This window comes from Alosa sapidissima, chromosome 11 (assembly GCF_018492685.1).
Source record: "Alosa sapidissima isolate fAloSap1 chromosome 11, fAloSap1.pri, whole genome shotgun sequence".
Classification (NCBI taxonomy): Eukaryota; Metazoa; Chordata; class Actinopteri; order Clupeiformes; family Clupeidae; genus Alosa; species Alosa sapidissima.
This window is the reverse complement of record NC_055967.1, coordinates 16,103,526-16,130,810: the sequence shown is the minus strand read 5'-3', so window position 1 is coordinate 16,130,810 and position 27,285 is coordinate 16,103,526. Positions and strand designations below refer to the sequence as shown.

The 27,285-nt window shown below is 43.1% G+C and overlaps 2 protein-coding genes across 3 annotated transcripts in view; one reads left to right on the top strand and one right to left on the bottom strand.

Moving 5' to 3' along the window:
* The window catches only part of fanci (FA complementation group I), a 19,136-nt gene extending 5,513 nt beyond the window's left edge, over positions 1 to 13,623 (top strand). For both annotated transcript variants that reach the window (XM_042110031.1, XM_042110030.1), the window contains exons 14-38: positions 130 to 217; positions 574 to 704; positions 1,573 to 1,643; positions 1,780 to 1,894; positions 1,989 to 2,111; positions 2,960 to 3,028; positions 3,135 to 3,236; positions 3,409 to 3,597; positions 3,704 to 3,825; positions 3,939 to 4,097; positions 5,058 to 5,237; positions 5,503 to 5,669; positions 6,657 to 6,730; positions 6,959 to 7,075; positions 7,459 to 7,510; positions 10,428 to 10,555; positions 10,826 to 10,891; positions 11,087 to 11,183; positions 11,471 to 11,652; positions 12,070 to 12,111; positions 12,242 to 12,301; positions 12,574 to 12,645; positions 12,767 to 12,862; positions 13,034 to 13,141; positions 13,252 to 13,623. In XM_042110031.1, coding sequence (XP_041965965.1) covers positions 130 to 217; positions 574 to 704; positions 1,573 to 1,643; positions 1,780 to 1,894; positions 1,989 to 2,111; positions 2,960 to 3,028; positions 3,135 to 3,236; positions 3,409 to 3,597; positions 3,704 to 3,825; positions 3,939 to 4,097; positions 5,058 to 5,237; positions 5,503 to 5,669; positions 6,657 to 6,730; positions 6,959 to 7,075; positions 7,459 to 7,510; positions 10,428 to 10,555; positions 10,826 to 10,891; positions 11,087 to 11,183; positions 11,471 to 11,652; positions 12,070 to 12,111; positions 12,242 to 12,301; positions 12,574 to 12,645; positions 12,767 to 12,862; positions 13,034 to 13,141; positions 13,252 to 13,314 — 2,673 coding nt within the window. In that variant the 3' untranslated portion in view covers positions 13,315 to 13,623. The remainder of the gene's footprint in view (positions 1 to 129; positions 218 to 573; positions 705 to 1,572; positions 1,644 to 1,779; positions 1,895 to 1,988; positions 2,112 to 2,959; positions 3,029 to 3,134; positions 3,237 to 3,408; positions 3,598 to 3,703; positions 3,826 to 3,938; positions 4,098 to 5,057; positions 5,238 to 5,502; positions 5,670 to 6,656; positions 6,731 to 6,958; positions 7,076 to 7,458; positions 7,511 to 10,427; positions 10,556 to 10,825; positions 10,892 to 11,086; positions 11,184 to 11,470; positions 11,653 to 12,069; positions 12,112 to 12,241; positions 12,302 to 12,573; positions 12,646 to 12,766; positions 12,863 to 13,033; positions 13,142 to 13,251) is intronic.
* polg (polymerase (DNA directed), gamma) lies at positions 12,455 to 27,285 on the bottom strand. Its single transcript, XM_042110032.1, has 22 exons — positions 26,551 to 27,285; positions 26,236 to 26,431; positions 25,904 to 26,071; positions 25,467 to 25,613; positions 25,295 to 25,374; positions 24,977 to 25,159; positions 24,613 to 24,755; positions 24,293 to 24,416; positions 23,841 to 24,065; positions 23,608 to 23,725; positions 23,440 to 23,520; positions 22,533 to 22,649; positions 21,459 to 21,619; positions 21,241 to 21,294; positions 21,017 to 21,134; positions 17,900 to 18,035; positions 17,544 to 17,790; positions 17,145 to 17,267; positions 16,862 to 17,030; positions 14,206 to 14,414; positions 13,779 to 13,939; positions 12,455 to 13,457 (listed from the first exon to the last, which is right to left on the bottom strand). The coding sequence occupies exons 1-22, from the start codon at positions 27,120 to 27,122 to the stop codon at positions 13,393 to 13,395; spliced, it is 3,597 nt and encodes a 1,198-aa protein (XP_041965966.1). The 5' UTR covers positions 27,123 to 27,285; the 3' UTR covers positions 12,455 to 13,392.

The following is a 27,285-nucleotide window of genomic DNA, read 5'->3' as shown; positions in this document are numbered from 1 at the left end:
TATGGCATGTTTAGAAAAATACATACTCTACAGAACTTGTGGGATAGGCAGATTTACAATAATGAAAAAAGTAAGCTGCAAGTTAGTTATTGTATTTTTAGGTGTGAAATTGTTGTTGTGTGTCTGTAGATGCATGAGCAAATCAGAGGAGAGATTCTTGAGCAGGTCCTGAATCGGCTGGTCACAAAAACAGCATCTCCAGTAACTCATTTTATCGGTGAGGTTATCTTCTACCTCTACAATTGGATGTGCATCTGTTTTTTTGTTTTAGATTATACAGTGTCCATTTAAAAAACTGAGGGGGGGAAGCAAAAAAAAATGTTTGTGCCATGTTTAGGTCCACTGTCATGATAGATAGATAGATAGCCTTTATTGTCATTGTACAGTTGCTTGTACAACAAAATTTGTTTTGCTACATCTGATAAAGTGCATTTGGGATAAAAACAAGAATGAATAAATACTTAGGAACAGTGAAAGTGGTGTTGTAATAAATAAATAAAAATAGAGAAATAGATTGTAGCCTTTAGTACACTACTGTCACCCTTATTGCTCACCCATTGACCCCCATCCTAGATCTTCTCTCCAGCATGGTCACTTCTGCTCCCATGATCCTCCTCGAGTCCTCCTCCAAGGTGTTGGAGACTTTCGACCAGCTGTCTTACCTTCCACTTAGCACCGTGGAGGGGCTTCTGAAGGCTGTCCAGGTGAGGGCACATCCTCCATCTTGACATTTACTTCATGCCTTTGGAGAAGGTTAAAGGATTTTATCTGGAAAAATTTAACTGCATGACCAGGTTGGTCAGCAATGAAAGTTGTGTTAATTAGGTTTCAGGGCATTTCACAGAATTTGTTCTGTTAAAAGTAACAAATGATATTTTATGTAGTGCTAATTCTGGTGATTGTTCTATCTTGGTCTTGCTGGACTTGAGAGCTGCATTTGACACTGTTTCAAATGTTCAATGAGTACATCGTGGTCAACACTGTTGGAATCAAAAGTTTGTCTCTGAACTGGTTTAAGTATAAGTATATATACTCTTTTGATCCTGTGAGGGAAATGTTGGTCTCTGCATTTATCCCAATCCGTGAATTACTGAAACAGACTCGGCACACAGTGAACACAGTGAGGTGAAGCACACACTAATCCCGACGCAGTGAGCTGCCTGGGGAGCAGTGAGGGGTTAGGTGCCTTGCTCAAGGGCACTTCAGTCGTGCCTACTGGTCGGGGTTCGAACTGGCAACCCTCGGTCACAAGTCCAATGCGCTAACCAGTAGGCCACGGCTGCCCCCCAAATCTTCAAACACAGGACTTTTTTTCCCATTCCTCTTCTGCATCATCTGCTATTGTTTTTGTGTACACAACATTTCATTGAATTATTATGCAGATGTCTACAACAGTATTTACCTCTTAATCTTGCGAATCTTTAATGTGTCTGACAGGCCTCCAATGTGTCTGAAATACTGTGTGTGGTGTGGTTTCTCATTTATTGTAAAGCTCTTTGGTTTTACAATCGCTACATAAATAAAATGTAATTCCTTACTTAATTAATGGGGTTGTTTTCTCCCTTCTCCCAGCCACTTCTGAAAGTTAGCATGGCGTTGAAGGACTCCTTGATCATTGTGCTCAGGAAAGCCATGTTCTCTAGGTACTGAACTGCTTCTGTCATTTTGTCATGCTGCAGCTATATGTGCATCTCAACCATATATTAATCAGCTGCGTACTGTGTCTTTATAATTTGTCTTCTTTACTTTCTCTAAATGTTCTGCTATTGGCCTCTGTAGTCAGCTGGATGGGAGAAAGTCTGCTGTGATGGGTTTCCTCTTGCTGCTGAAGAACTTCCGGGTCCTGGGCAGCATAGCCTCCAGCCAGGCCAGCCAGGCTATCACATCCAGCCAGGTAGGCCATGGTGGCTCTGCTGGAGCTCTTGCTATGCTCCTGTTACCTTGACTCCAGTTTTACTTGGCGTGTTTTTAAATGGGTTTTCTCTCAGGTCCAGGCAGACGTCCACTCGCGCTACAATGCAGCGGCCAACGAGGCCTTCTGCCTGGAGATCCTCAGCAGCCTCCGTCGCTGTCTCAGCCAGCAGGCCGACGTGCGCATCATGCTGTATGAGGTCACTATCTATTTTATACAGTCCAAATTCTGTACCCCCTTATTTACTAGGGACGCATGTTATGAACGATATCGGTATTAGCAGATAACAGTTTCAGAATTGTCGGCATCTGCAAATACGAATATTTCTGCCGATATTCCTGGCAGGTAAATCTACAAGACTGTAGTTGGCACAGCCTATTGGGGTTTCAGTGGAAGTGTCATCATACAGATCTGTTCATGTTTCGTCAAAGAACAGAACACACTAAGCAGGAGCACAACCGCAGCTTTTCCAACTCCAGGCCTGAAGAGGGCAGAGAACCCAAATGCATGAGTGGACCTAATGATTTAGCCAGCACTGCTGGAAGGACTGCTTTTATCTGCGCACCTGCCAGATAAGCGTGGGTATACAATGTTTGGGGTTAGCTTAGCCACCCTTGTGCTTGGATTCCTCAACCTGAAAACAAGAAACACAGCTCATTGTTCAACCCTAAAGACGCAACTGGTTATCAACCTATTCCCTAGTCCGTAGTCCCTAATCCTATGTCATTCAATTCATTCAACTCTATTCAACAATTCAACTGTTTCAGCATATTACCATTGGCATCAAAACCATCTGGAAGAAAAATGCACCAAAAAGGAACTGAGTTGTCCCTTTGCATCCTTCATGTGTTGAGCAAGCCATTTTCAAGTTTGGGCAGAGCTGAACTGATTGTAACACCAGGACAACTTGACAGTTCAAATAGGATTCATTTTTATTTTCAAATGTCTTATATCAAATTACATATTTTACATCCAATATTCAATCCAATTCACTTCCTATTCTGGAGTCATTAAGATAAGTACATTAACATCAGGTGTCCTTCTCAGGGTTTCCATGATGTTCTGCGACGCAACTCCCAGCTGGCCAGCTCCATCATGCAGACCCTTCTCTCCCATGTGTGTGAGCTCTTCAGTTGGAGGGGGGGGGGGGTATTCAAATAGTTGTTGTGTATGTCATGGACAGGACAGCATGTTGATCTCCTTAATATTGACTGTGTTTCAGTTGAGACGCTACTATGAGCCAGAGCAGGACTTGCTTCCTCCAATGAAACTGGAGCCCTGTATTAGTGCACAAGGAGACCAGGTGTTCCTCCAAGAACCTCTGGTAATCTATAGCCACCAAGTCTCATATTTGTATTGACCACGTCTGTCTGTATATGTGTGCAGCTTGTGCCAGGCCACTTCTTTAAATTCTCTCATTGCTTAAACTGTAATGCAGTCCACTTTGGTCCACTCTGACTGCCAGGCCAATGACTTTCTGTCTTTCTGTCTGTCAGGCCCACCTGCTCTCTTGCACAGTCCACTGCTTGCTCTGGCACCAGGGGCTGCAGGCAAGAAAACCTTTAATAGAAGACGAGGAAGAGGACGACAATGATGATGAAGGAGGGTTTCAGGCAGAGCTGCAGACGATGCTGGAGAGCATGACCAGACGCATGGTGAAGAGCGAGCTGGAGGACTTTGAGCTGGTGTGTAGAGATGGTCTTCAAAGATGCATGAGGTGGTCAGTTGAAGTTAGAATAAGTGTTGCATGTGCCCAGCTTTACTCAGTGGAACGTGATGGTCTGTGTGCAGGACAAGTCAGCTGAGTTCTCCATGGCCTCCAGTGTGGGCGTCAGGAACAGCATCTTCGCTACGCTGCTGATGGGCCTCTATGAGGTTCTCATCGAGTACAACTTCACTACCGCCAACTACAAGTAACCCCCCCCCCCCTTCATGATTAGCTAGTTTCAACATAGTAGTGGTGATGAGGAGGAAGATGATGATGATGATGCTGATTATTGTTTGCTCTGTGTGTTCTCCTGAGCAGCAAGAACTGCTTTGAGGAGCTCCTGCAGCTCTTCAGCCGGTACCAGAAGCTGTGTGAGATCGTGAAGGAGAAGGCGGGAAAGGGCAGGGCGTCCAGCAAAGCCCCACGCAGCCTGCTGTCCCTGGGCTTTATCTCCTCACTGCTCTATGCTCTCTTCAGGTACCAGCCTCCGTTACTATTGTCTGCCTTCATATCACCACTGACTACATTATACTGTCTGCCTCTGCTTGCACGGGTGAAAGCTGGCAAAGTTAGAATCTGGTATGTTAGTTTGCATGAGTGTATGCATGTGCCAGCACTCCAGACTTGTAGTTAGGGATGTAACGGTATGAAAATTTAACCTCACGGTTATAGTGACCAAAATTATCATGGTTTTCGGTATTATCACGGTATTTCTAAAAGTGTGTTCAATATGTTAAGATAGCACTGATAGGCCTACACAATCTGAAATAGTTTCAAAAAGTCTCCCGTTCACTTTTTTCTTCATGTTTAATTGGCTATGTGCTTATAGCTTAACTTACCCTACCATAACTTGGAGTTTGATATTTCTGTTATTTGGATCCAATGAGTGAGACCAAAGTAAGCGTTCAAAATAAAACTTTGGGCTACTGTATTCTCCTGATAACGTGAGTGGAATGGATTTAATGTGGACGCAAACATAAAATGACGCAGAGTGGCTACATAATACAGTGCACATTTTGCGGTGAAAATGTTTCCCCTTTTAAAATCAGGTGTAGCCTAATCCGAATTGTAGTTAAAACCATCAATTAGGCAACAGAATCAGTAGGGTACAAGTTTTGTCTCATTTTACCAGGCCTACTGTATGTCAAGCAGGCTCGGATAAAGCTGGGAAGGATTAAACACACGGATTCCACACCGCGGTAATCAACCGTGATAATTATGATATTTGAAAAGAAAACGGTAATTGTTATCGTCAACATTTTTATTGCGGTTTACCATTATACCCGTAATCGTTACATCCCTACTTGTAGTATGTATTTCTATGTAGTTACTGTATATAGCCTTGCAGGCGCACGCATGTATGTGTTCAGTATGTGTTGTAATGTTATACATTTAGACTGTCAACTGAAAGTGTGTGTGTGTGTGTGTGGGGTACAGGGACAGCACTCAAAGCCGAGAGGAGAGTCTGTCCGTGCTGCGGGGTAGTGCGGACTTCATGCGCCATGCAGTGGGTGTGGCTGTGAATAAGATCCAGCAGCTGGAGGAGACTGGGCACACAGACGGCCCAGATGGACACCACGCGGACAAGACATTCCACCACCTCTGTGACATCACTAGGTCTCACTCACATCTGCAAACATACACACATATCATAGACATATACAAACATGGCCAAACAAGACAAAAAAAAGCATACAAGACAAAACAAATATTTATGGTCTCTATGGTTTTGAAATATATTGCCTCTGTTTTAGTTTTTTTCTTCAATATTATGCACTAGATTGTTTAGGATTATGGTTGCCCAAAACCACAACGTCAGACTGGGTAAACTATTAGAAATAGTTGAGCTCATGATGGCTGTCTCTCTTTGCCCTGGGTGTAGTGTGCTGATGTGGAGGTACACCAACGTCCCGCCTGCCGTGGAAGATGCTGGGAAGAAGGCTGGCAGCCGCAGTGTGTCTGTGCTGTGCCTGGAGGGGCTCCTGAGGGTCTTCACCACCGTGCAACAGCGCCACCCCGCCAGACTGGCAGAGCTGCTGGGCACCATTGGTCAGAGAGGCCGCCAATCTTCTCACACCTTGGCATCTCCATAGGCTCACACTCAATACCGTCAACTTAAAGGTTGTATCAGTGATAGCGGGGATACGTCACTTCTGTTGATGTTCAAACAAAACAGAGAGCTAGCTCGCTACTCCCTCCCCCTCCCCCTCCCTCCCGTGCAATTAAAACTCTCCTAAACATCTGCATCTCGTCGGTTATTGGTTGAAACACTTTATTTTGCCTTTGAGGGGTTGCCAACCCTTATTGGTAGCAATTGTTTCTGTGTACAGATCTCGGAGCCTAGGCTGCCTACAGAGACACGTTTTTTGATGGCCTGCTTGTGAGGCAGGCAGCTAGCAGATCGTTAGGAAAGATTAGATGAATGTGATCATTTATGTTTGGGCCTTTTTTTGGGCCTGAAATCGCTGATACAACCTTTTAAACCGTAAATGTTTTTTGTCCCCACTTCCCCTCTCTACTTCCTTCTCTCTCATTGCACCCTCCATTGACTGTGCTGAGTAAAGTAGAAAGTATGTGTGCTTAGTTGGCATGACTGAATACAATTCCAGTGCAGCATCAATACACAGGTCCTCCCAGTACATCCGATCCTCCTGATCAGAGACTTTCTAATGAGGAGACACAGCACTCAAAAAAGCCCTCCATAGAAATGCATGGGGCTAGATAACGCCAATATGGCCGTTGTCTACACATATCCCACCCCTTCCTCAGCAAAACGTCGACATGTGAATACATTGAGCCAATCATATGGTGTGTTGTGAAGATATCTTGCCAATCATGTCTTGTAAACTCGCCGCTGGAGCAAGATTGGTGTTGTGAAGCCTTGCGCACGTGCATTTCTGCGGAGTAGGATGCCCGATGAGTGCCCAAAAAGCGTTGCTATATGGCCGCCGAGTGGAGGGACTTGCCTAAAAGGATTTTGCTATAATGCTGCCCATGGACGTTTCTGTGACATACATTTACCTTTCTCCCCATCAGATGCTTTGGAGGAGGAGGGCGAGCCAGGCGAGGGCCTAACTGAGAAGCTGTCTTTCTACTTGCGCCAGTTTCAGGTGAGGTCATGGTTCAAACCGTCTGACAGAGGTGTGTTCAAATTCGCAAACATAGGTGAACGTTTGAAAACGGTTTTCTGTTAGTTCCCAAACGTTCGTGGAGAACTCGAGGCACTTCTTTACGCCACAAACGTTCCCACTGCCGAATTTGAGCACACCTCAGGTTTTGAAGCTGAGGTGTGCTTGTGCGTCTCGAGTGTGAGTTGTGTTTTGTCTGCCCTCCATCAGCGCTCCTTGCTGACCCAGCTGAGTGGAGGTGAGGAGGACTTCAGTAGTCGGGAGGCCCAGCTGCTGGTGGGCGTACTGGCCGCGCTCGCATCCCGGCTAGAGCCCGGATCCCCACAGGTACTGAATGATACAGTTAACCTATTAAAAGTCTCATCATAGATCACAGTCATCTCTTATTTGACCCAGTCACCTCATCTCCTTACAAATATGATGTTAAAGACCCTGTAAACTAAAAATAAATGTCTTTCTGAGTCACTCACATCACAGAAAAGGGTCATTAACCATCCAGACAAATTAATAAAAACATTGCCAAGTATTGTATCAGGTTTCAGAATCATGAAATAAATGGCCGGTATACTCTACTTTCAAATGCTGTGGGCAGGTCTGCTGACTGCTAAAGCCATGCCCCATTCCAAAAATTTTCTTAACCAACAGATTCTAACTATCACAACTCTTCTGAATGCTGAAGATGGGTCTCCTAATGTGTTTTCTGTTCTCAGTTGGACCAGATGATTACCTGGACACTTAAAATCTGCAAGGAGACCAGCTTTGGTAATTTCTCACCAACCTTAACCAGAATAGGCTTACGTTATTTAAAATAATTTAAAATCAAATGACAAAAAACATCTTATGTATGCTTAAAGGTACTCTAAGCGATGCCACGTGTTTTTTAGGCTAAAACATTTTGTCACTTACTGCCAGGGGCGGAGCCAGAGATTCGATTGGCCACCCCAGGTGCCACGCCCAAATCTTAGTCTACGATTGGCCATTAACATGGTCTAAGGCAGGACCTTTCATGATGCACTTGCAGCAGTTTGAAGTATCAGACGTCAGAAATGTAAGTGGCAACCACGCTTGCCTTTATTGGCCTACAGGCTACTGCTTGTGCGAACACGCAAAGATATCTATTTACCTATTGCATCTGCCAGTGCCTATTTATCTAATCACACACTTAAGACACATCGCTGACATTTGATAGGTCATTAAGTGTTAACTGTAGGCTAGGCCTATACTTTTGTAAAAGTGTTTAATGGCAATAATGTCCTAATGTAATGTTAAGAAAACTTTTCATTTATGGTTCATCAAGCTTAGGCCTACTCACTAAACACTCGTCGCATCTAGGCTACAGGTAGCGATATTCTGATGACATGTATGACCATTCAACCAGTCAAGCATTTGTTGTAAAATATTGAAATTATGGGAAGTTTACATAGCTTAGGCTAAACTAAGCTTCTTTCGTCCCCCATGCCTGTTTTATTCGTCCCAATCAGGAGGGATAAATGAAACATTGCGCACGTTCCACATTTGCTTAAATAATTCCTGAACGCAGGGCTGGACTGGCCATCTGGCTTACTCTTTTTCTTTTTTTGGCCGAGTCGGTCTTTATAAAGTTCATTTTCCATATTAGCGCGTGACAACAAAATCATATGCCTGCGTTCTGTTCCCGGAGGTTTCTCTGTCTATGATCTGCAGCATTTCTCAAATTATGAGCCTCCTTGACAAGTAGATTGCTGGTCTACGGAGTCATGAATTTAAATTACGCCCCACTTCTGTCTGTTATTTGCGGCACAATTTAATGATATTATAGAACCTCGGACCAAAAGGTTTCCCCGATCAGGAAATACTCTTTAATTTGCAACTTTTTGTAGGCCTAACAGAGGTAGCCTAAATATCGTAATAATAACATTTATTTCACTTCGCTGGATTGAACGCAGAATGTGAGCTGTTGCGCAAATACTGTAGATGAATGAGGGAGGGAGATTCAGTTAACAAAAACCTTAAGTTTTGCCAACATTTTCTCCATTATTATCGTAAAATATGTCTCCATGCAGGGCAGGGCTGGTTCTAACCTAGGCTAGGCTACTATATTTGGGTGGGCTGGTAGAAATTTTGAGTGGGCAACATAGCAAAGCTGTCAAATTGGATCAAAACTAACAAACACAAAACAAACACAAAACAATCAGTACTACCTAGCTTGAGTTGCTGCAGCCAACAGCCAGGGATAGGCATGTCTGATACATGTATTTAAAATACAAATTTGTATTTTATTTAGTTGGAAAAAATGGCATTATATTTTGTATCAAAATACGTTATAGGTTTGTAGTTTAAAAATACTGCCAAATACTTTTGGTAAAACCAATAACCTACTTTTGGTGATGTGATTATAAAAGTGCAAAACAATGAATGCAGCACTGGTAAAAGTAATTTGCCCAGAGTTGTTGTGATCAGAATATTGAGATTCAGGCAGATAAGTAACATGTAGGTTGCTCACACACACAATACACTCCCTCATACCAACCTCAAGTTTCTTGAGAACTTTAGTCATCCAATTCGAACACATGTGCAATGTGAACAATGTTTGCTCACATACACAATACACTCCTTCATACCAACCTCAAGTTTCTTGAGAACTTTAAAGTTCTCAAGAAACTGATAATTAATCATCCAATCGGAAGACATGGAACCGGTTATGTGGTTGCCCTGCAACAAGTTACCCCACGTGAAAATGTAATTAATAATTTGCCCACACTTGATGTGATCATAATATTGAGATTTAGGAAGATGAAATTGCTCACGTACACAATACACTCCTTCATACCACCCTCAAGTTTCTTGAGAACTTTAAAGAAAATAAACAAATAGACAAAAAAGCAGGTCAAATTATTTTAACAGCTACAAAAATAGATGTGCATAGATGTAAGTTATTGTGGGGGAAAATGTCTTGGATGAGTATATTTGTATATCTTCATTTAATAGAATAGAATACAATGGATTATATTTTAATGTCCCCATGATGGAATTTGTTTTAGCACAGCATAGCCCAGGAACAGACAACTTAGATATTTAACTTTTAATATGTTTGTATTATTTTATTCAAATACAAAGAAATTTTATGTAAGAGTAAGGTATTTGTGTTTTTTTTTCCTTTCAATTTATGAGTATGGTGTTTGTGTCTGGTTTCCCTAATGTATTTGTGCTAATTTCACATCTTGAGCGTGTTTCTTTTTATCTGGATGTTTTGCCTCATGCCACCCTTGAATTAATTAGTGCCTCACCAGTGCCATCCTTGTTAAAAATGTCTAGAATCGCCACTGCTTACTGCAAACATCACCTAACCATCCGTTAGCTGTCTGTGTCCTGAATACACTGTACACCGCAATCTCTGTGGACAGCCCAGGCTCCAAAAACAGCAACAAAAATAACCTGGGTAAACCTAGCCCATAAAAACATAACATACTGTTCCAGCAAATCACAGACAAGATGCGTGTTTAGGAGAGTTTCAATTGCACGGGAGCAGAATGGGAGGGAGGGGGAGGAAGTAGCAAGCTAGCTCTCTGTTTTGTTTGAAGGTCAACAGAAGTGACGTTACCCAGCATCGCTTAGAGCACCTTTAATGATCTTATCATTGTGTATAACTTGTTGAGAGTTGGGGTTAGCGGCACAGACTTAAGCTGTGCTCCATCCTTAGAGGACGTGGCTCTGACCAAGGGCCTGCTGTCACTGCTCTTCTCTCTGCTGGCGCTGCAGAGGAGCCCTGTGACGGAGCTCTGGGAACTCTGCCAGGACATCCACAGCCAACTGGGAGACATCGACCAGGTGAGCGACCGCTCTCCCGCCCACTCACTGGACACATGTTGGCCACATTACAGACACTATTGCACGTCCTCACCACTCTGTCATATGCTTTCATGAACTCTAGTCTGGATGTTGATGTAGGCTGTTCCACTTGCTCCACTGATCGCATACACTTGACATGAGAGAGTCTTAGCGCCTGTGGTTTTCAGTTCACGCTGTGTGTTGCAAACATGAGGAGGATGGATTATTTTGCACAGTAACTGGGACTGATTGTGGTCTTTTGTCTTCCAGGATGTTGAGCTGGAGAAACAGTCTCATTTTAATATTGTCTGCATGAAGACTGCTGCCCCAACAACAGTGAGCACACACTTCTACATAATCAGGATTACCTGAGGCCTTGTTCTTTATACTCGACACATGTACTTTCATGTGTGTTAAGTTAGATGAATAGCCTCATGAATTACTTCTGCATGAGTATCTCTGGATACACACACTCAATCTCTCTCCATCTCTTCCATTTCTGATTGGCGTTGTGTGATTGCTCTTTTGCAGCTGCTCGTGTTGGCGCAGGTGGGCCGTTTGCTGGATGAGGTGGACTGGCTCATTGCACTGAAGAAAAGCCAGGCAGCTGTGGACAAGAGCAATGCAGGTGAGTCTGACTATCTTACAGCTCTTTGCTTAGGGAAATATTTTCTATTCTGTCAGAGTGATATGAGCAAGGATGTAATCAGATGTTTATTGGCAGGGTGCTGATGTTAACAACGTTAATTGAGGTTTTCTTCTACATAGTGAATATCATACTAAAATATTTAGTATCACCCACTGAAAAGTTTAGTTTATTGCAAAGGTGTGCAAATGCATACTCATTTCACAGTTGTTCTATGGATACAGGTGTGTATGTAGGATTTTTATTCTGTGTGTGTATGTGTGTGACAGACCTCTCTCAGGCGCCGGGGCAGCAGGATTGTGTGCTGAAGGCGGTGACGCTACAGCTGGGCACGATGCTGACCGCCCTGCACGAGCTGCTGCAGACAGCGCTGCCCCCTGGTGTCTGCAGCGACACACTGCTGCGCGACCTGAGTCGCACCTACGGCCTCCTCACCGCCCTGCTCAAATACGTCAGTCACCTCATCTGTCTATAGAGCTCTGTAACACACCTGCCTTCTCCTCAGGCTGCCAGCTGTAATGCATTGTCAAATATGTCCAATATGCTGTCCAGTGTATGTCTGTAAAATCCATAAACTGAGACAACCATGGTTGTGGCACAGTTGGTGTGTACTTAATTTGAAATTTCTTAACCTATATTCCGGTAGTCTGGCTTCAGACATGTGGGGGATCATCTCAAGAAAAATACCCAGTTCCATTCATTTCATTTAACTCTGAACACCATAGTTTACATAAGACTAAATACAGATTGTCAGAAAACTTTCCCTAATGATTCATTATCAAATAAATATGGTTTTCACTGATCTATGATGAAATGTTATAGGTCTGTGGTCTACACACATCACGTGATTATGCTTCTTTTCTTGCAGTACATCCAGCTGTGCCAGGTTCCATCACGCCTGGAGAAACTGGTATGATGCACAATTTTGCCCACCCTATTTTTCCCTATTGAGTGTGTTGAGTTCAAAGTTTGATGGATATACATGAGTTCATGGTGGTAGCCACGATGTGTAATGAACCTGCGTGTGTGTTCTTCTACAGGTCAAACTGTCAGGGTCTCATCTGACTCCCCAGTGTTACTCCTTCATCACCTATGTGCAGGTAAGAATAGAAACCTGCACCTTTGGATTAATGCATCAGCCAAAATGTAAGAATAAATAAAATATATTTTAACTTGCTTTCTTACACCATGAAAATATGCACATTTTAAGTGCTATACTACTCCTCAAAATACTGACATCCAAAATGGAGAGGTCAAAATATATAGTTCTTTAATTTCTGCAACTTTAAACACAGTCGTTGTTTTTTTTGTTTTTCTTTAAATGCAACAGATTGGTTTTGACTTAAATGTGCATGATTAATGTCTCTTCCAGAGCGGTGAGGGGAATGGAGGAGGAGAGAAGAAAAAGAAGAAAAAAGAGGAGGATGCTATGATGGCAGCTTCTGTAAGGATCCCATCTCCACTTCTCTGTTTTCATTAGGGCTGTCCTAACTTGCTCCAGTAGTGGTTGTAATGTCTCTCTCTCTGCATCCTCTCTGGCTGTGTCTGTTTCACTCCCTTCTCAGGTGAAGGTCCTGCGTCAGACCAGAGCCATTCCCAACCTCATCTTCAGCATCGAGCAGTACGAGAAGTTCCTTATTCTCCTCTCCAAGAAGTCAAAGGTTGGCAGGCACTTCTCAATTCACCACATGTCTACAGTATTTAACAGTGCATTTGAAACACAGAAAATATCACACATTGTCCCCCCATTAAAAGGACACTCACACTTTTAATTTAAACATCAGTGTGCATATAAGTCAGATGTACACATCAGAGGTGTTCTTTTTCGGCAGGTAAATCTGATGCAGTATATGAAACTGAGTACTTCCAGAGACTTCCGCATCAACGCAGCAGCCCTGGACACCATGTTGCAGGAGCAGCAGGAAGCTGACAGTCAGCAGGTAAGTGCAAAGGTTTGACCTCACAACCGCTCCCTCCCTTGGCCTCTTCCTCATGACGAATGTGAAGAGGCGGTTTGACGGCTGTCTTACTAACACACCTCTTCCTCCAGACAACAGTCACCCAGAGCCCTGAAGTGAGTCAGCAGCCCAGGAAGAAGAAGAGGAAGGTGTGAGGACGCTCATGTCGTCGTCTTTACCCATCCGCCGCACTACACCTCAGTTACAGGAGGATCTGGTCCCGGCTCCTTCTCCTATCTGGCCTTCTCCAGTGAGCCCTTGGTGATCTCCATGATCTGGTAAATATCCAAGGCTTCACCTACAGAGTTTGCACCACAATATTAATTGTTTTGTCTGTGTGTTTCATTCATGGATTGTTGACTTTAAAAAATGTTCATTGTAGAACATTTAAAATATTTTATTGTAATAATTTTTTTTTCATGTATTTTCATTTTTAACTTAATTAAAAACATCCTAGTTCTTAAGAATTTGGTGTGCAGGACTTATTTGGTGTTATTGTTAAAATAAAACCTACTGAGACAGTTAATTCCCCAAGCTTATGCTTTCATCAACTAGAAATGCATGTGTTTTCCATTAGAAGTGGACTTGGGATCGGGGTAGGGTGCTCTATACTGCTCACCTTGGGCAAAGCCGTATCTGCGCTCCAGGCCCGTGGGGTTGGATGGAGTGACGCAGTCCATGGTCACCTCCTTCCGCAGACACTGGTCCACATCTACAGCACTGAAGAAGGCCACAGACTGGGGAAGGTCCTGCAGGTCCAGCTTATAGGCAAACATGCATCTACAAAAAGGGATACCACAGACTTCAGTACTAAGAGGTTATGGCAGAACAAGATACAGTGGGGTGATGATTATGATTTGAGTGGGTTGAGTTTAGGATGATGAAACTCAAGCAATTCTCAGAAAGTGCTTAAGGATGACATTATCGAAACACTGGCTGAACAAATCCACTTCACATGGTGGTGAGACATGGTCCAACAATGTCAATCATTCCTCCTGCATGTGGGACAAGGCTTGTGAGCATATTTTAAATGGTCAGGTTCTGACCTGGTCAGCAGGTTGGTGATCTGCAGGGCTAAGGCTGCTCGATAGCGGTCCTCGCTACACACCAGGTAGCGCACCTCATCGTGGATGCTGATGCAGAAACGGCCGTCGATGTCGTACTCCTCTAGTAGCCAGCGCATGGCAACCAGCATCAGGTGCAGATAATCCACGGCTGAGCTCTGGACTACCCAGTTCACTCGACTGGTAATGAACTGATGGCACAAAAACAACACTACTGCCATACCTTTGGCTACTATGTACTTACTGGACTACAGTTTACCTGTGTAAGGAATGGCATTCTTTATTACACATGATGTTTTCATTAGGGGTCCAAGCAGAGAAAACTGGGTTTTTCCCCCCCATAATATTATTCATATCTTTTTTGTCATGTGCTAAACATTCTTTAGACATTTTCAGATTTTCAATTTCATCCATAATAATCAGTTTTCACTATTCACTTCCATGCTACTCTATATATAGTCAAACACACAAAACTCAAAATTATGAGCTTGTCTGTGGTAATGTCTCATACCATGCCAGGTTTATATAGATAGATAGTAGTGCTGCCACTAACGACTAATTTTTCGATTAGTCGACTAATTTTAGTAAAAATCAAATATTTGTTATTTTGTTTTGTCCGTGTATTTTGAAAATGCTACCTTCAGATCTAATGTCAGACCTTTGATAGACTTTATTTGTATGCCAGTGTTGCCATGGACATAGACAACTTCTTTACCTGTGGCCCGGTCATGGCATAATTTGGGGTCATAGAGCCCACCTACATGAACCCACCTCCCATCAAATTATCATATCACAATTATTATTGTTATGCTATATTGCTATATTGCTATACATGCACTTCAAAGCAGCCAGTGTTTAAAGTGCTAACATTGTTTACAAAAAGTTTGTGAAAACATGCACATCAGAGCTTTACTAATTTAAAATATAATTACAATAGTTCCATTGCTGTTGCATGATAATACTTCTCAAAACAACAGCAATTATATGGGTGTCATCGTTTTGGGATGTTTCCCTCATGCAAGCATCATACACTGGTAGGCAAATGGAAAGAATATTGACATATTTAATTATGCCACAAGCTTTTGGCCACGTTATTCAAATTTGACTAATACACTATCTAGAGTAGGCCTATTGTATATAGTCTGTGCTCTGTTTTTTATGGAAGTTGCACAAATCCACATTGTTCTATTAAATGTAATTTCATAATTAAATAGCCTTCCAATAGGTTGAATTGGAGCTTTGCTACCAACGTTATCAAGTGGTTTCAGTTTCTCTCGCGCATTGAATGAACGCCCATACCACCATTTAATTGTATGCCTCTATTTTTGATGACAAAATTAGCAAGTATTTCCTACTGATTGCAGAAACGTTTGTTTTCTTTTTCTGTCGGTCCGCGGTTCCTTGATCAATTGCGCAGCAAATTATCAGACGAAGACCCGGGAATAATTTCTCTCCGCGGTTCCGGACCAGCAGTGTCCACGTTATGGCCGGTGCTGGTCCGCGCGGCCCATAGTTCGAGAAACGCTGGACTTTGAAAGGCGACAGTAGTTGAAGACTTTGCAAATGAGCAACATCAGCATGTTCAAAACAAGTAGGCTACAGGCACTTTGCGCGTCTTACCACATAGGTTACCTCACTTTATCAGTTGGCTTGAACGCTCTTTTTTTTTTGTATGAATGAATTACAGTAATGACACACCGTTGCGTTGTCAACGTGAGACACTTCACTTCATTTATTTCAATTTCCACAAAACTACTGTATATTAGTCAGAGTCTGGACTAGCGTAACCTACTAGCTCCCCCCACTTAGCTCTGCCTAATAATGAATTGGCTGAAAGCAGGCAGGCACGCAGTGTGCATAGCTGGGTTTAAAACATGACTGCTAAAGTCTTAGTAGCCTGTTTAACATCCAAAGACAGTCATTGTACTTTTCAAGAGTTAATAACATAGAGTTAATATAACATTACAGTGAGCCGTTTGAGACCAAAAATAAATAGGTGGTCAATAGTAAAACGACTCTTCGACTAAAAAAAATTGCCGTCGACTAATTTTCATGGTCGATTAGGTCGACTAATCGCGGCAACACTAATATATAAGATACTTTATTGATCCCCAAGGGGAAATTCAAGAAAACCCCACATGTCCTGGAGTGCTTTTTGTCTTACCCATTGATTTGTAAATGTCTACCATGCTAAGGGCCAAATGTTGCCATTGAGACAGTCTCAAATACCTCAATTAAGTCAAGATGCAACTGCGAAAATATTAAATTCTGGACCAATCTAGACAATTCTAAATACTGGTATATGCTCTCTCAGTGCCTTCCTCCTCTTTTGTGTGTGCCTTTGGTACGAAAGACTGTGTACTGCTCATCTGCAAATTGCTTTGTTATCAATGTTTACTCAATCATAAGGTGGTGCCTCTGAGAACGCAACATGCTTGCACCCTGTTAATCTTCCGTAAGTACAGTGTACTTACAGCCACTGAAAGACTGCAATGTTTTTTGTTCAGTTGAACAAACAGTGAGTTGAACAGAAGTGAGTTGGTAGGATATTTGCTTTGTTGCTGGTGGTAACTATTATAGAAAAGAGGCCTTGTAGATTAAAGAATGAGGAATTTGTTGGTATTGTTACTGATCTCACCTCGTCCCCCACTGCGGAAGGCTCCAGGGCTCGTGAGATGCGGCACCCCAGCACAGGGGTGGACGGCTGAGGGGAGTGGGCGATGCTCTCCAGCTTGTTGAACATCTCGGACTCCGTGCCTCCTCCCCAAACACGCTTACCAACTATATCCCACTTACGCCTGCGGGAACTGCAGAGCAAAGAAAAACTGCCATCATTCTCATGGGAGCACCACCTGCTAATCATCAGTCGGGTCAAGACCAGACCAGACTCTCAAGTATCTTGTCCTATTTGGGCCGCTCACCTCTGCGCTGCTGTCCGTTGGATCCTGTGCACGTCCTGCATGGAGACGCTCCCGTCCTCGGCTTTCTGCACATCCACGCCCAGCTTCTGCAGTAGCCACTCCCCCTCCTCATTCAGATGGCACCTGAGCACAGGGTCATCCAGGAATGTATGAAGCACATAAGACGATCTTATTATATTTATTATGACATGACCCAGAAATGGGTCAACAATCTATGAAAGCAGTGGAAGGCTGAAAGGGCCAAACTAGTTTTTTTCCCCCATTTCAAGACGATCATTTGGGCTTACTATCCCAAGATAACAAAAATGGCTCTTCTAGTATCTAAGCCTTTGTAGATTGGTTTGTTACAGTTTATTGGCCCATTTTAGGACCTTGAGACAACAACGGATGGAGTCCTACCTGCGTAATCCTTTGGTCAGCGCATACATGTGCCTGGCCTTGTCAGCGGCGTCGGGCTGACTGAGCCGGTGGTTGAACTGCATGAGCAGGCGCTCTGCAAAAGGCCGTCCGGCACCATAGATTCGGCCGTAGTTGAAAACCTTTGCGTGCTCACGGCTGATGCCCACAGCATCGGCGGTGCGGCTGTGCAGGTCTGTGCCCTGGCTCTTCTTGCCCTGGAGGGTCATCCAGCCGAATGCCGTGCAGCCTGGAAGCACGCGAGCAAAATCAGTTTAATTTCACTCACACTAATGAAGGCAAACTAAGCCAGACTGTAATCTGTGGAGATGACATGCTGTCCACTTCCAGCATCTCACCATGCATGGTGGCAAAGTGAGCCTCTCCTAAAACTGCCGCGATCCAAAGCTCCTGGGAGTCCACGTCAGCCCCCACCAGGTGATATCCTGGGGGTACCTGCACCATGGCCTTCAGCTCGCTGCCCACTCGGTCACGCTGATGGGCAAACATAAGACACCAAACGCTACCAGTCAGTACCTTGATATGGCCAGTAGAACCCAATACTGTAACAATTTCCCAATAATGTAATAACTCCCAATAATGTAATAAAAATCTTCTCTGAACTCCATCAAATGCCATGTAATAAAACCTGATCATATAATAATTTCCCAATAATGTATTAAAATGTTGGTTTTAGAAAACAATGTGATAATTGTAATAACTTGGTCAATGTGTTGGTAGCATGCCATCAATATTTAGGGGCCATCCATTGTTTGTCTACCTTATTCATGAGGGTCAAGCAGAGAAGTTGCCACCTTTTCTTCTACATTTATTAATTCACTTATCATTACTATTATACACCTTCTGCCATTGGATTTTATGGCAGGCTCTAGAAACGTATGGTAAATAGTACTTAAATAGTACTTAAGTTTCACCAAAGCTGCTTTAGACATAGATGTAAGTCCGCATGCTCTGCAGATATCAAGCAGTTGGGCCTTATATCTGAACAACATAACCGGACATTTGGAACTCCAAATTTAGCCGACTCTTACACTACTCCCTTCCTAGTATTTCGGACGGGCAGTATGTAAGCAAGCTATGTAAATGAGCTTATGTCTGAACAAAGCGAAGAACGTGCGGAGATTCTGTTCATGTGCACGTTCAACCACACAGAAATTCTGTTAATGTGCGTCGGTGTCATTCACACATAATGTCCGCATGTAAGCAATAAGCATCATATCTGAATCACCCCAAGGCTCATTCGTTTGACAAAGATCCGCATATAGTGCAGAGGACATGTCTGAAAACGGTTCAAGTATCATGTGTACACCTTGAGGGCTCCAGCACCACCATTTTGGAATTCACTAAAAGGTTTAAAATGTTAGTGCCTAACGAATGCAAGCAGCGATGGGGTGGCCACACTGCCCAGTAGGGCATAGTTGCTATAGAAATGTGATGCCAGCACATATAAAGACATCTTATTACATTATTGGGAAGTTATTACATTATCAGATCTTATTACATTTTTGATGGAGTTAAGAGGAGATTTGTATTACATTATTGGGAGTTATCACTTTATCGGGGAGTTACCGGTACATTATTGGGTTGTACATGGCAGTGTTTCCCCTACAATGTATTTAACAGCGGCGCAGCGCCGCCGCTGGATTTTCAGCGCCGCTGCAACATAATATCACGAGATTCACTTAACACACTGTAAAAGCACAATGGCCAACGTCATCTCGAAATTGTTTTCTGAAAGTCTTGAGTAAGTTAAGTGCATCAAATCCGCACTTAGCCTCTCATTATTCAGGACATATATGCGGCATGATGTGTCAGGTGATTACAAGCCCAAAGACAAGTCTGCAGCCCATATGGCTAGCCTACGTTCTGAACACGGTTACATTGTTTAGCTATCCGACTGATGGGGTCTTGCTCCGCCACAGTGTAGCCTATGGTGTCAACGTTCACTTGTAGGTTACACAATAAATAGCCTACTTATAGGCCTGGTGACAATAAAAAATGATATTAGTTATATTTCATCACGAAGCTGTTTGTATGCCGTGAATTCGCTTGTAGCCTATGCCATATGTTAAGCTTGAGCAATTCCTCTGATCCAAAGCCTGCTTTGACACATTGACACTAATGTGAAACATGCATCCTCCTCTCCTAGCCTACATCAAATAAAAGAAACCAATTCATGATTACCGAAATGAATTTAACATGGGGGGAAAAAAGTTTGTTGCGATTTAGCCTACTGTTGTGATGCGGTTCTTTCTGCTGATTGGATTTACCCCCCTGTCGTCAACTCTGAGAACTCTTGCTCCGGCTGACAATTTTATCCAGAGAGCTGATTTCCCAAAGATGAGCCTCCATCAACATTCAACGACAAATTATTAAAACGTAAGTAATGCAATAGAGTAAACCAATGTGCTACAAGGTGTATGGTCTTAACGTTAATTGTAGCCTAGACTTGTAACGTTAGCGTAGGGCTATATGTAATGTTTGCATGGGAAAGCTAGGCGAACACAGTCTAGGCCTGTTTAAACTGTCTGATAGTTAAAGGAAATATGAGCATATGTTGGCATATACGTATAGCCTAAATTCTGTCCACTTAGCTATAATAGGCTATCACAAACAGACCTTTTCTACGTTTACGGCATTAGACATATAGGAGCCTATATTCTCTTATCAGAAAGACATGTTCTCATAACTTCAGCGTTCTCTTGACGGTGAGACGAACGGTCGCACTTCAATCAAGTAGCCTAGGTCTTTTTCGAGTTAATTGTGAGTGAGTTGTATGGTAACTGTGGGAGTGATGTAGAAGAAAAGTGAGTATTTACTTTTTTATACGTGGGTTTGTTGTTTTGGGACTGAGAATTAGACTACAAGGAGAGCATCTGGCTACGTGCATGCGTGTCAGCATTAATGGCCCCCCCACAATTCAATTCAATGCCCAGAAAAATTAAGTGCTCGCAGATTGGGTGTGGCCTTTGCCATTAAGACAAATTTAAATAAATTGTAAATAATCTTTTAATTATTAAATGGTCATTAAATGGTTGTGCCATTTAATTTTTCTTCTATCATTTTTAACCAATAATGTAAAAGAAAGCTGAAAATGTCCACAAAAGAAACACGAAGGTATGATATAAAAAAAAAAAAAAAATGCGCAACAACCCCCCCCCCCCCCCGCCAAGTAATAGCACCGCTGCTGGAAAAAATTCTAGGGGAAACACTGCATGGCCTTCAGAGTTTTGATGGTGACCGTTTATATTACATAGCCCTTGTTATAATGTAACTGCTCTATGAAATGTCTAGTGATATAACAATAGATGAGTTAATGATCATACTTAAATGTAAGGTTATGGGGTAGGATTAGAACTGGGGCTATTGTAAGAGAGATTGTCAAAGTGGTTTTGATTGAAAATGTAAAAGTATTATGCATTATTTATATGTTACAGTAGTGCTCTGGACATTACCCGAGCATTGCTAGCCGTCAGCCATGTTGGTTCCACAGCTCTACGGGTCACCGTTCCTGCAGTGACGACCTGTGGCAGGATGGCACCATACTGGCCTTCATCATCATACTCTTTATGTCTGTAGAGGGGGTGGTTGGGGTGGGATTATTCACGGAGTTGAAGAACAGCACACCATTATTTAATTAAACTTGTGTTACTGCCAAGTCCTGATGGATATTACTGACCTCCTCACGGTGAGAGGAAAATCTCCCTTCCGCAGCCAAACCACCTTCTGGGAACTACAAGAGTGAGATAGGACGTCGATTTAACACAAAAAAGATGGCTGACTCATGTCCATCACATCATTTAAGACAAATTCATGAGCATTGGTGTCTAAATTTCCTCTTCCGTGAAGTGCTCAGGATCTATTTAAGAGGGCGGCTAACGTCTGACGGGTCGGTACCTGATACGGTTCTGGGCATTTCTCCAGAATGAGATCATCTTATTAATCTCGAGGGCCCGTGTGGCATTTGTGCCCCCTCTGCCTGCCTGAAGAGTCCCATCCTCCATCTTACTTAAGAAATCCTTGGAGAAAGGACTGCCAACATTGTTCTCATTCCCATCCTGTTACAGGTAAAACAATGAGAGCATATTACTTAGAACACCATTGTTGGTACCGGGTCATTGTACACACAGTACACTCAAGTACATTTACTTGATTACTGTAATTAAGTATGATTTTTGAGTATCTGTACTTTACTTGAGTATTAATCTTTTTGGAAACTTGTGACTTTTACTTAACTACATTTGAAAGACAAATACTTTTGACTCTAGTACATTTGAAATATGAGCATGAAATACTTGTTACTTTTAACCACATTTGATTCTATAAATGTAATAATGCGATAGACTATCTTAAAGTTATTTTTTTCAATAGTTCAATTTGAAGTTGGCTGAATTGACTGTGGTAATGACAACAGATTCTTCATCAGAACATCCTCCATGTAGCCTGGGAGAACCCAGATGAACCTGTTAGGAATTGAGATTTGAAAAGTGGTCTGGTGTTAACCAGGCTATCCTCCGATCATTGCGAAATTGGAATGAAATTAGACAATCATCTGACATTCACCACATTACTAGATCTACATCACAGAGCTACATTATTAAACGATAAATAATCTATTCATTATTGAGTTTTCTGGTTTTGTATTCGGGGGTGAAAATGTTTTAGATTTGTGAACAGAGAATGAATAATGATTTAAGTTATATTATTGCATCCATTTGAACAGTTGCAAAGTTATGAAAATAGGTGAAATGTTTTTGTTGGATGTAAGGAACTAAAGGTCTCTTGAAGTCCTATGACCGACCAAAGGATGTATACAACATTACATTTCAATACATTAGTAAAAATGTGACTTAGCAGTTTTCACTTGTTTTAGAGTAATATTTGACATGGTGTATCTATACTTTAACTTAAGTAAAGGAATTATGTACTTCGTCTTCCTCTGCACACCAGTACAGTTCATCAACAATATACCTTATGAGGAAGTTTGAAAAACCAGCACCCTGGAATATTGACATCATTATATGGACCATTTCCATGGTGATAAGGACACTGGCTTTCCTCTGGAGGACCATCGGGTAATCTGGATTCCTAAAACACAATATGAAAAGCTTCTGAATGGAAAAGACACAAAAAGATCATTTAAATTAGGGATGCAACGGTATACGGTATATTATCGCACCGAACGATATGCCCCCACGGTTCGGTGGCAGACGTGAACCGGTGGATCTGTCATTAATGATTTGCAAACATTTATCATTGTGCTGCAAACTACACGAAAGTTAGACATTCACAAAACACCTCCAGAGAACCCTGCTCATGTAGAAAAACACAGATAGGTTGATGCACTCTGTATGCAAATTAGTTCAACAAACAACAGCTGACTGCTCCAACGTGAATGGACTGAGCTTAGCGAGAGACACTAATTTTGCAAAGGTGCCGCCGTCTGTCATCCACTATAAGGGAATATTTAGAATTTCAGTACAAACTGAAGACCGTAAAGTTTAAACCAATAAAGCATGCTAGGCCTACAGCCCACAAGCATCAGGCCTGCTTTGCTAATGCAGGCAACCGGAGCAGGCACTTTTAAGTTCAACGTGATGTAGCCTATCGCTCAGCCGGATTCGTTGCTAGTAGCCTGCAACGAGAATCTGTTTCTCTCACTGTCGCTCATCAACAACAATTTGCGATTAAAATATACAAAATAAACGTTGTTCGCTGCCAAGACACGTCTTTCAAATGTATTTAAAGGGAAACTGGGAAGTTTAATGGATAGGATTTTTTTATCCTATGATACATACCGAACCGTGGGAACACTGTACCGTTGCCTACCGTTACCATCCCTAATTTAAATACAGGTCATGTTAGACTGCTAAAGTACCTTGACCTTCTTGACCCTTGACTTGCTCTTGACTACAAACTCATCCTCAGCCACATCCTCCAGACGGCTCAACTCCTCAGCCTGCTCAAACACACACACACACATTGTATTTTTAACCATTTCACAGTTGACAGAGAGACGACAGTTTCTATGTCCAAAATTGCTTACAGTCTGCCACACAGCGCTGTCACTCAGCATGAGGGCATCAGGCAGAGGTGTGTCCAGACACTGCGGCTGCTCCTCCCCCCTCTGCTCACAGTACTCTCTGTAGATGCTTTCGATGGCCCTGTAAGTAAGCATGTATTTTCAAGGTCAAAATCACAACGCTTCCAAATGCCAAGGCCACCATCCCTGCCATATCCTCACAGTGGAGAAGATCATGATGTTTCCCCATGGTTCACCTGTGGGGACACACTGGGCCAACTTCCTCCTCGTCCAAGTCCAGGTTGTCCCTGCGACCTGGCACCAGGTAGCCCCAGCCATGCTGGTCCGTGTAGTGCAGAGGGAAGCCATCCCAGGTCATCCCCATCAGCTTGGGGGTCACCCGCATCTGCAGACTGATCAGACTTGCTCCCGGTGACCAGTCCTCACTCTCCGACAGCTTTACACACAGCTTACGATACCAGCTTGAGTTATGTAAAGAGAAGAGGACAGTTGAGAGGACAGAGGACAGTTGACACTAGGTGAATGTCTCATTGTTTACCTATGAATTGAAGACTAGGGACACCAGATATGGATATCTGCTAAGAATAAATCTATTCATTGGAAATCAATGAAAATCTTTTCTTATACTTTTCCTATTGACATTTGCACTATACTGTATAGTGTGAAATGCAGGTCTGTAAGGACACACCTAGGATGACCAGGCAGATGTTGTCTCCTCTTTGGTAAACAGCTCACTGTTTGCTTCAGTTTGTCCAGCAGTTCTTTACTGGGGTCCACACCATTCAACTCCTCCTCAGACGGGGGGCCAGTGTCTGCCAGTACAGAAACAAGAACATTTTCACTCTCCCTCACAAGATGTCTCCTGAAAAAAATGAGGTTTCAGTATGTGTCATTTAGAAAATAATAGTTAGCATCCTGAGTAGTAACGTGTGTTCTCAATATACAAAAAGCTGAAGCTGTTACCACTACAATGCATTTGATGTTATTCTCTTTCTGTTTCTGTCTTACCCATGTCCCAGTCAACTGCTGAAATGGTAGGTGCTTTTGTCTCTTCTGCTTTATTTGCCTTTTTCTTTTTCTGAGGCACCTTCTTCTTTTTAAATTCCTGAACCTCCCAGTCCAAGTCCCACAGCCAGGGGTCGTCTTTGTATCTTATGGGATCAAATGGAAGAGACCCATGAGGTTTTTTCGAGGAACATTAAGTACTACCATGAATATCAGATTAGCAAGAATAAGAAGTTATCAAAGAGTAACTTCTCATAGTCAACAAGGGAATAGCAGGATGTTATGGAGAACTGCAATAAGTACAAGTATGAGTATAAGTATGAGTAAGTTTCAAAGACTTTCCATGAGCAAAACAAACAGCTTTCACCTCTGGCCTTCTAGAAGCTGACATGCATCATCTGCCAGCCGCATCAGGGACTTTTTCATCTCGAGCTGCAGTTCCTCATACGTGTCCTGGGCATCCTCTAAATAACGTTGCCAGTTCTGATTGACAGGCAAGTAACTCACCCCCATCTCCAGCATCCCGGCAAATGTGACCGGATGAGGGCATCTGAGAGCAGAGAGAGGAAGTTATGTAGTATTTACATAATTTAATAAAAATATGAGAATCATGGAAGGATACTACCCCAAGGATGCGAGAACATGCCATAGACAAAGAATATGGGTATTGTTTAAATGGCCTGACCTCTCCATGAAGAGGGGCAGCTGCTGGGTGAACACCTCATGTGTCGCCAGCACATCCAGGGCACAGTACTGCATGAGCTCCTGCCGAGGACAAAAATCAACTGTCTAAGCTGAGCACCTTCTTTTTGTATATCTGGGATTCGCCATTTTAAGATGTGTATGTAAACACCTACCTGAAAGTTCTCCCGCACGTCAATCATGCTGCCCTTCACAAAAATCTCCCGGGCCTCCTTCTTTAAGGGCTCCCCACCGACATACAGAGCATGGACATCACCTAAATTATTGATACTGCTGATCTCCACCCAATCCCAGGAGCCAATCTACAGGAACAAGGTAAAGCCATCCATACAGACCATAATGAGCTGTCTTTTCTGTTACAGCATTTGTGCGATATACTGTATTTGATTGGACTGTACGTGCATGGCACTATATGTAGTGCAAGCAGGTATGAACAAGCAAATAACTCTAATTCAAACTGCATTTCAAGAGCTGTAGATATAAAGCAGATGAGACAGAATTTGATCTAATTGTCAAAGGGTTAATGGAGGAGAAGAGGATGTCCAAAGTGCCGTGTGTAAGTAATTAAAAAACAAAATGCATGGGGATAAACCTTTGGCCCCTCAGTCCGCCTCCCTATTTTCTTCATATGTTCCTTGACTTCCTGCAGGCCTTTGCGCTTGCCATATTTGCTGGCCATCCAGAGGGAGCGCTGGAACCCAGTCAGTCCAGAGATGGCCATGTGGAGACTCATGGTGTCCAAGAACCGGACTTTGGAGCCCTGAGTTAGTCAGAAATGTTGTTCCTTAAAATATCTGAACAAAATCTTTCATGCACTTGAATCAGGGGATGAGTCAGGGATGAAACACTGAACTTCACATGGAAGTTGGTAAAATGGTTAGTAGGCATGTATGAGTGACCAGGGATCACAAAAATCAGACTTACCTTTAACAGGTACTGCTCCTTAATGTGAGCACGGTCAAAGCTGACATTGTGACCCACTACCAGTCGTTCCTGCCACATACCCCTTGGAGGTCGGCTGGAGTTGACGGTGGTCTCCAAAGGAATAAGGTCAGCTAGTGTGAGCTGATTAGACCAAGTGTACCTGTCCTCAACGAGCCGTTTACTGCACCATGAGTACCTGATGAACAAAGAAAGAACCGTTACAAACGACTAGAGTCTAATAGCTGTAAATATATTGTAGTTCAATCACAAACAGGCACACTGTCGACGACAGATAACTAGTCGAATGTTACTAACCAAGCACAGGGAGACACAGCTACGGCAAGTGTGGGACAGTGACCCTCTGCCATGCACACCTCCACGTCAAAAACAAGGGCCTTCTCGTCAGGAAAATCCACTTTTCTGCACTCCCCGTCCGGTCCATAGCGAGTCCATCCTACTTCCCATACCCAGGTACAAGGCATTGGGGGCAACTGCGTGAGCTGAAGCAAACTAGCCGCCTCCAGGTAAGGCAAACTCTGCTTCTGAGCCAAAATCCGGAAGTGTTCGTCAATATCGCTGCCATACATCTGAGGCAACTTCAGCTCAACGTCGGGAAGAAGCGCGGCTTCTTTGCCCCAAAGTTGATGCTCCTCCAGGTGCCTGACACTCCGCTCCACGTTCTCCTGCACGTACACTGGCTCCGTTCCGCGGAATATCTGCTCGTGTAGGTTTGTAGATAGCATCTGAATGTTGAGTGGGTTCACTCTCCTCTGAGGACAGTTGTGCGCTTGTTCCAGGTGAGGCTCTGTCGAGGAACTTTGCCACCTCCTCAGCTCCAGCGCAGGGTACCATCGTGGTCGACACCGGAGTAACAATAATCGCAACATCAGTTTTGTCTGATGCACGTGAAGTTCAGAATTTCATCCGCAAAAAGACCGCATCGTGTCCAACTGTAGACACGTTCGAATAACGGTTATCACAAAAACAACCTAGGACAGGGCAGAGAAAGGTTTACCACTCCTCAAACACGTTGGACATTATATCAACAAA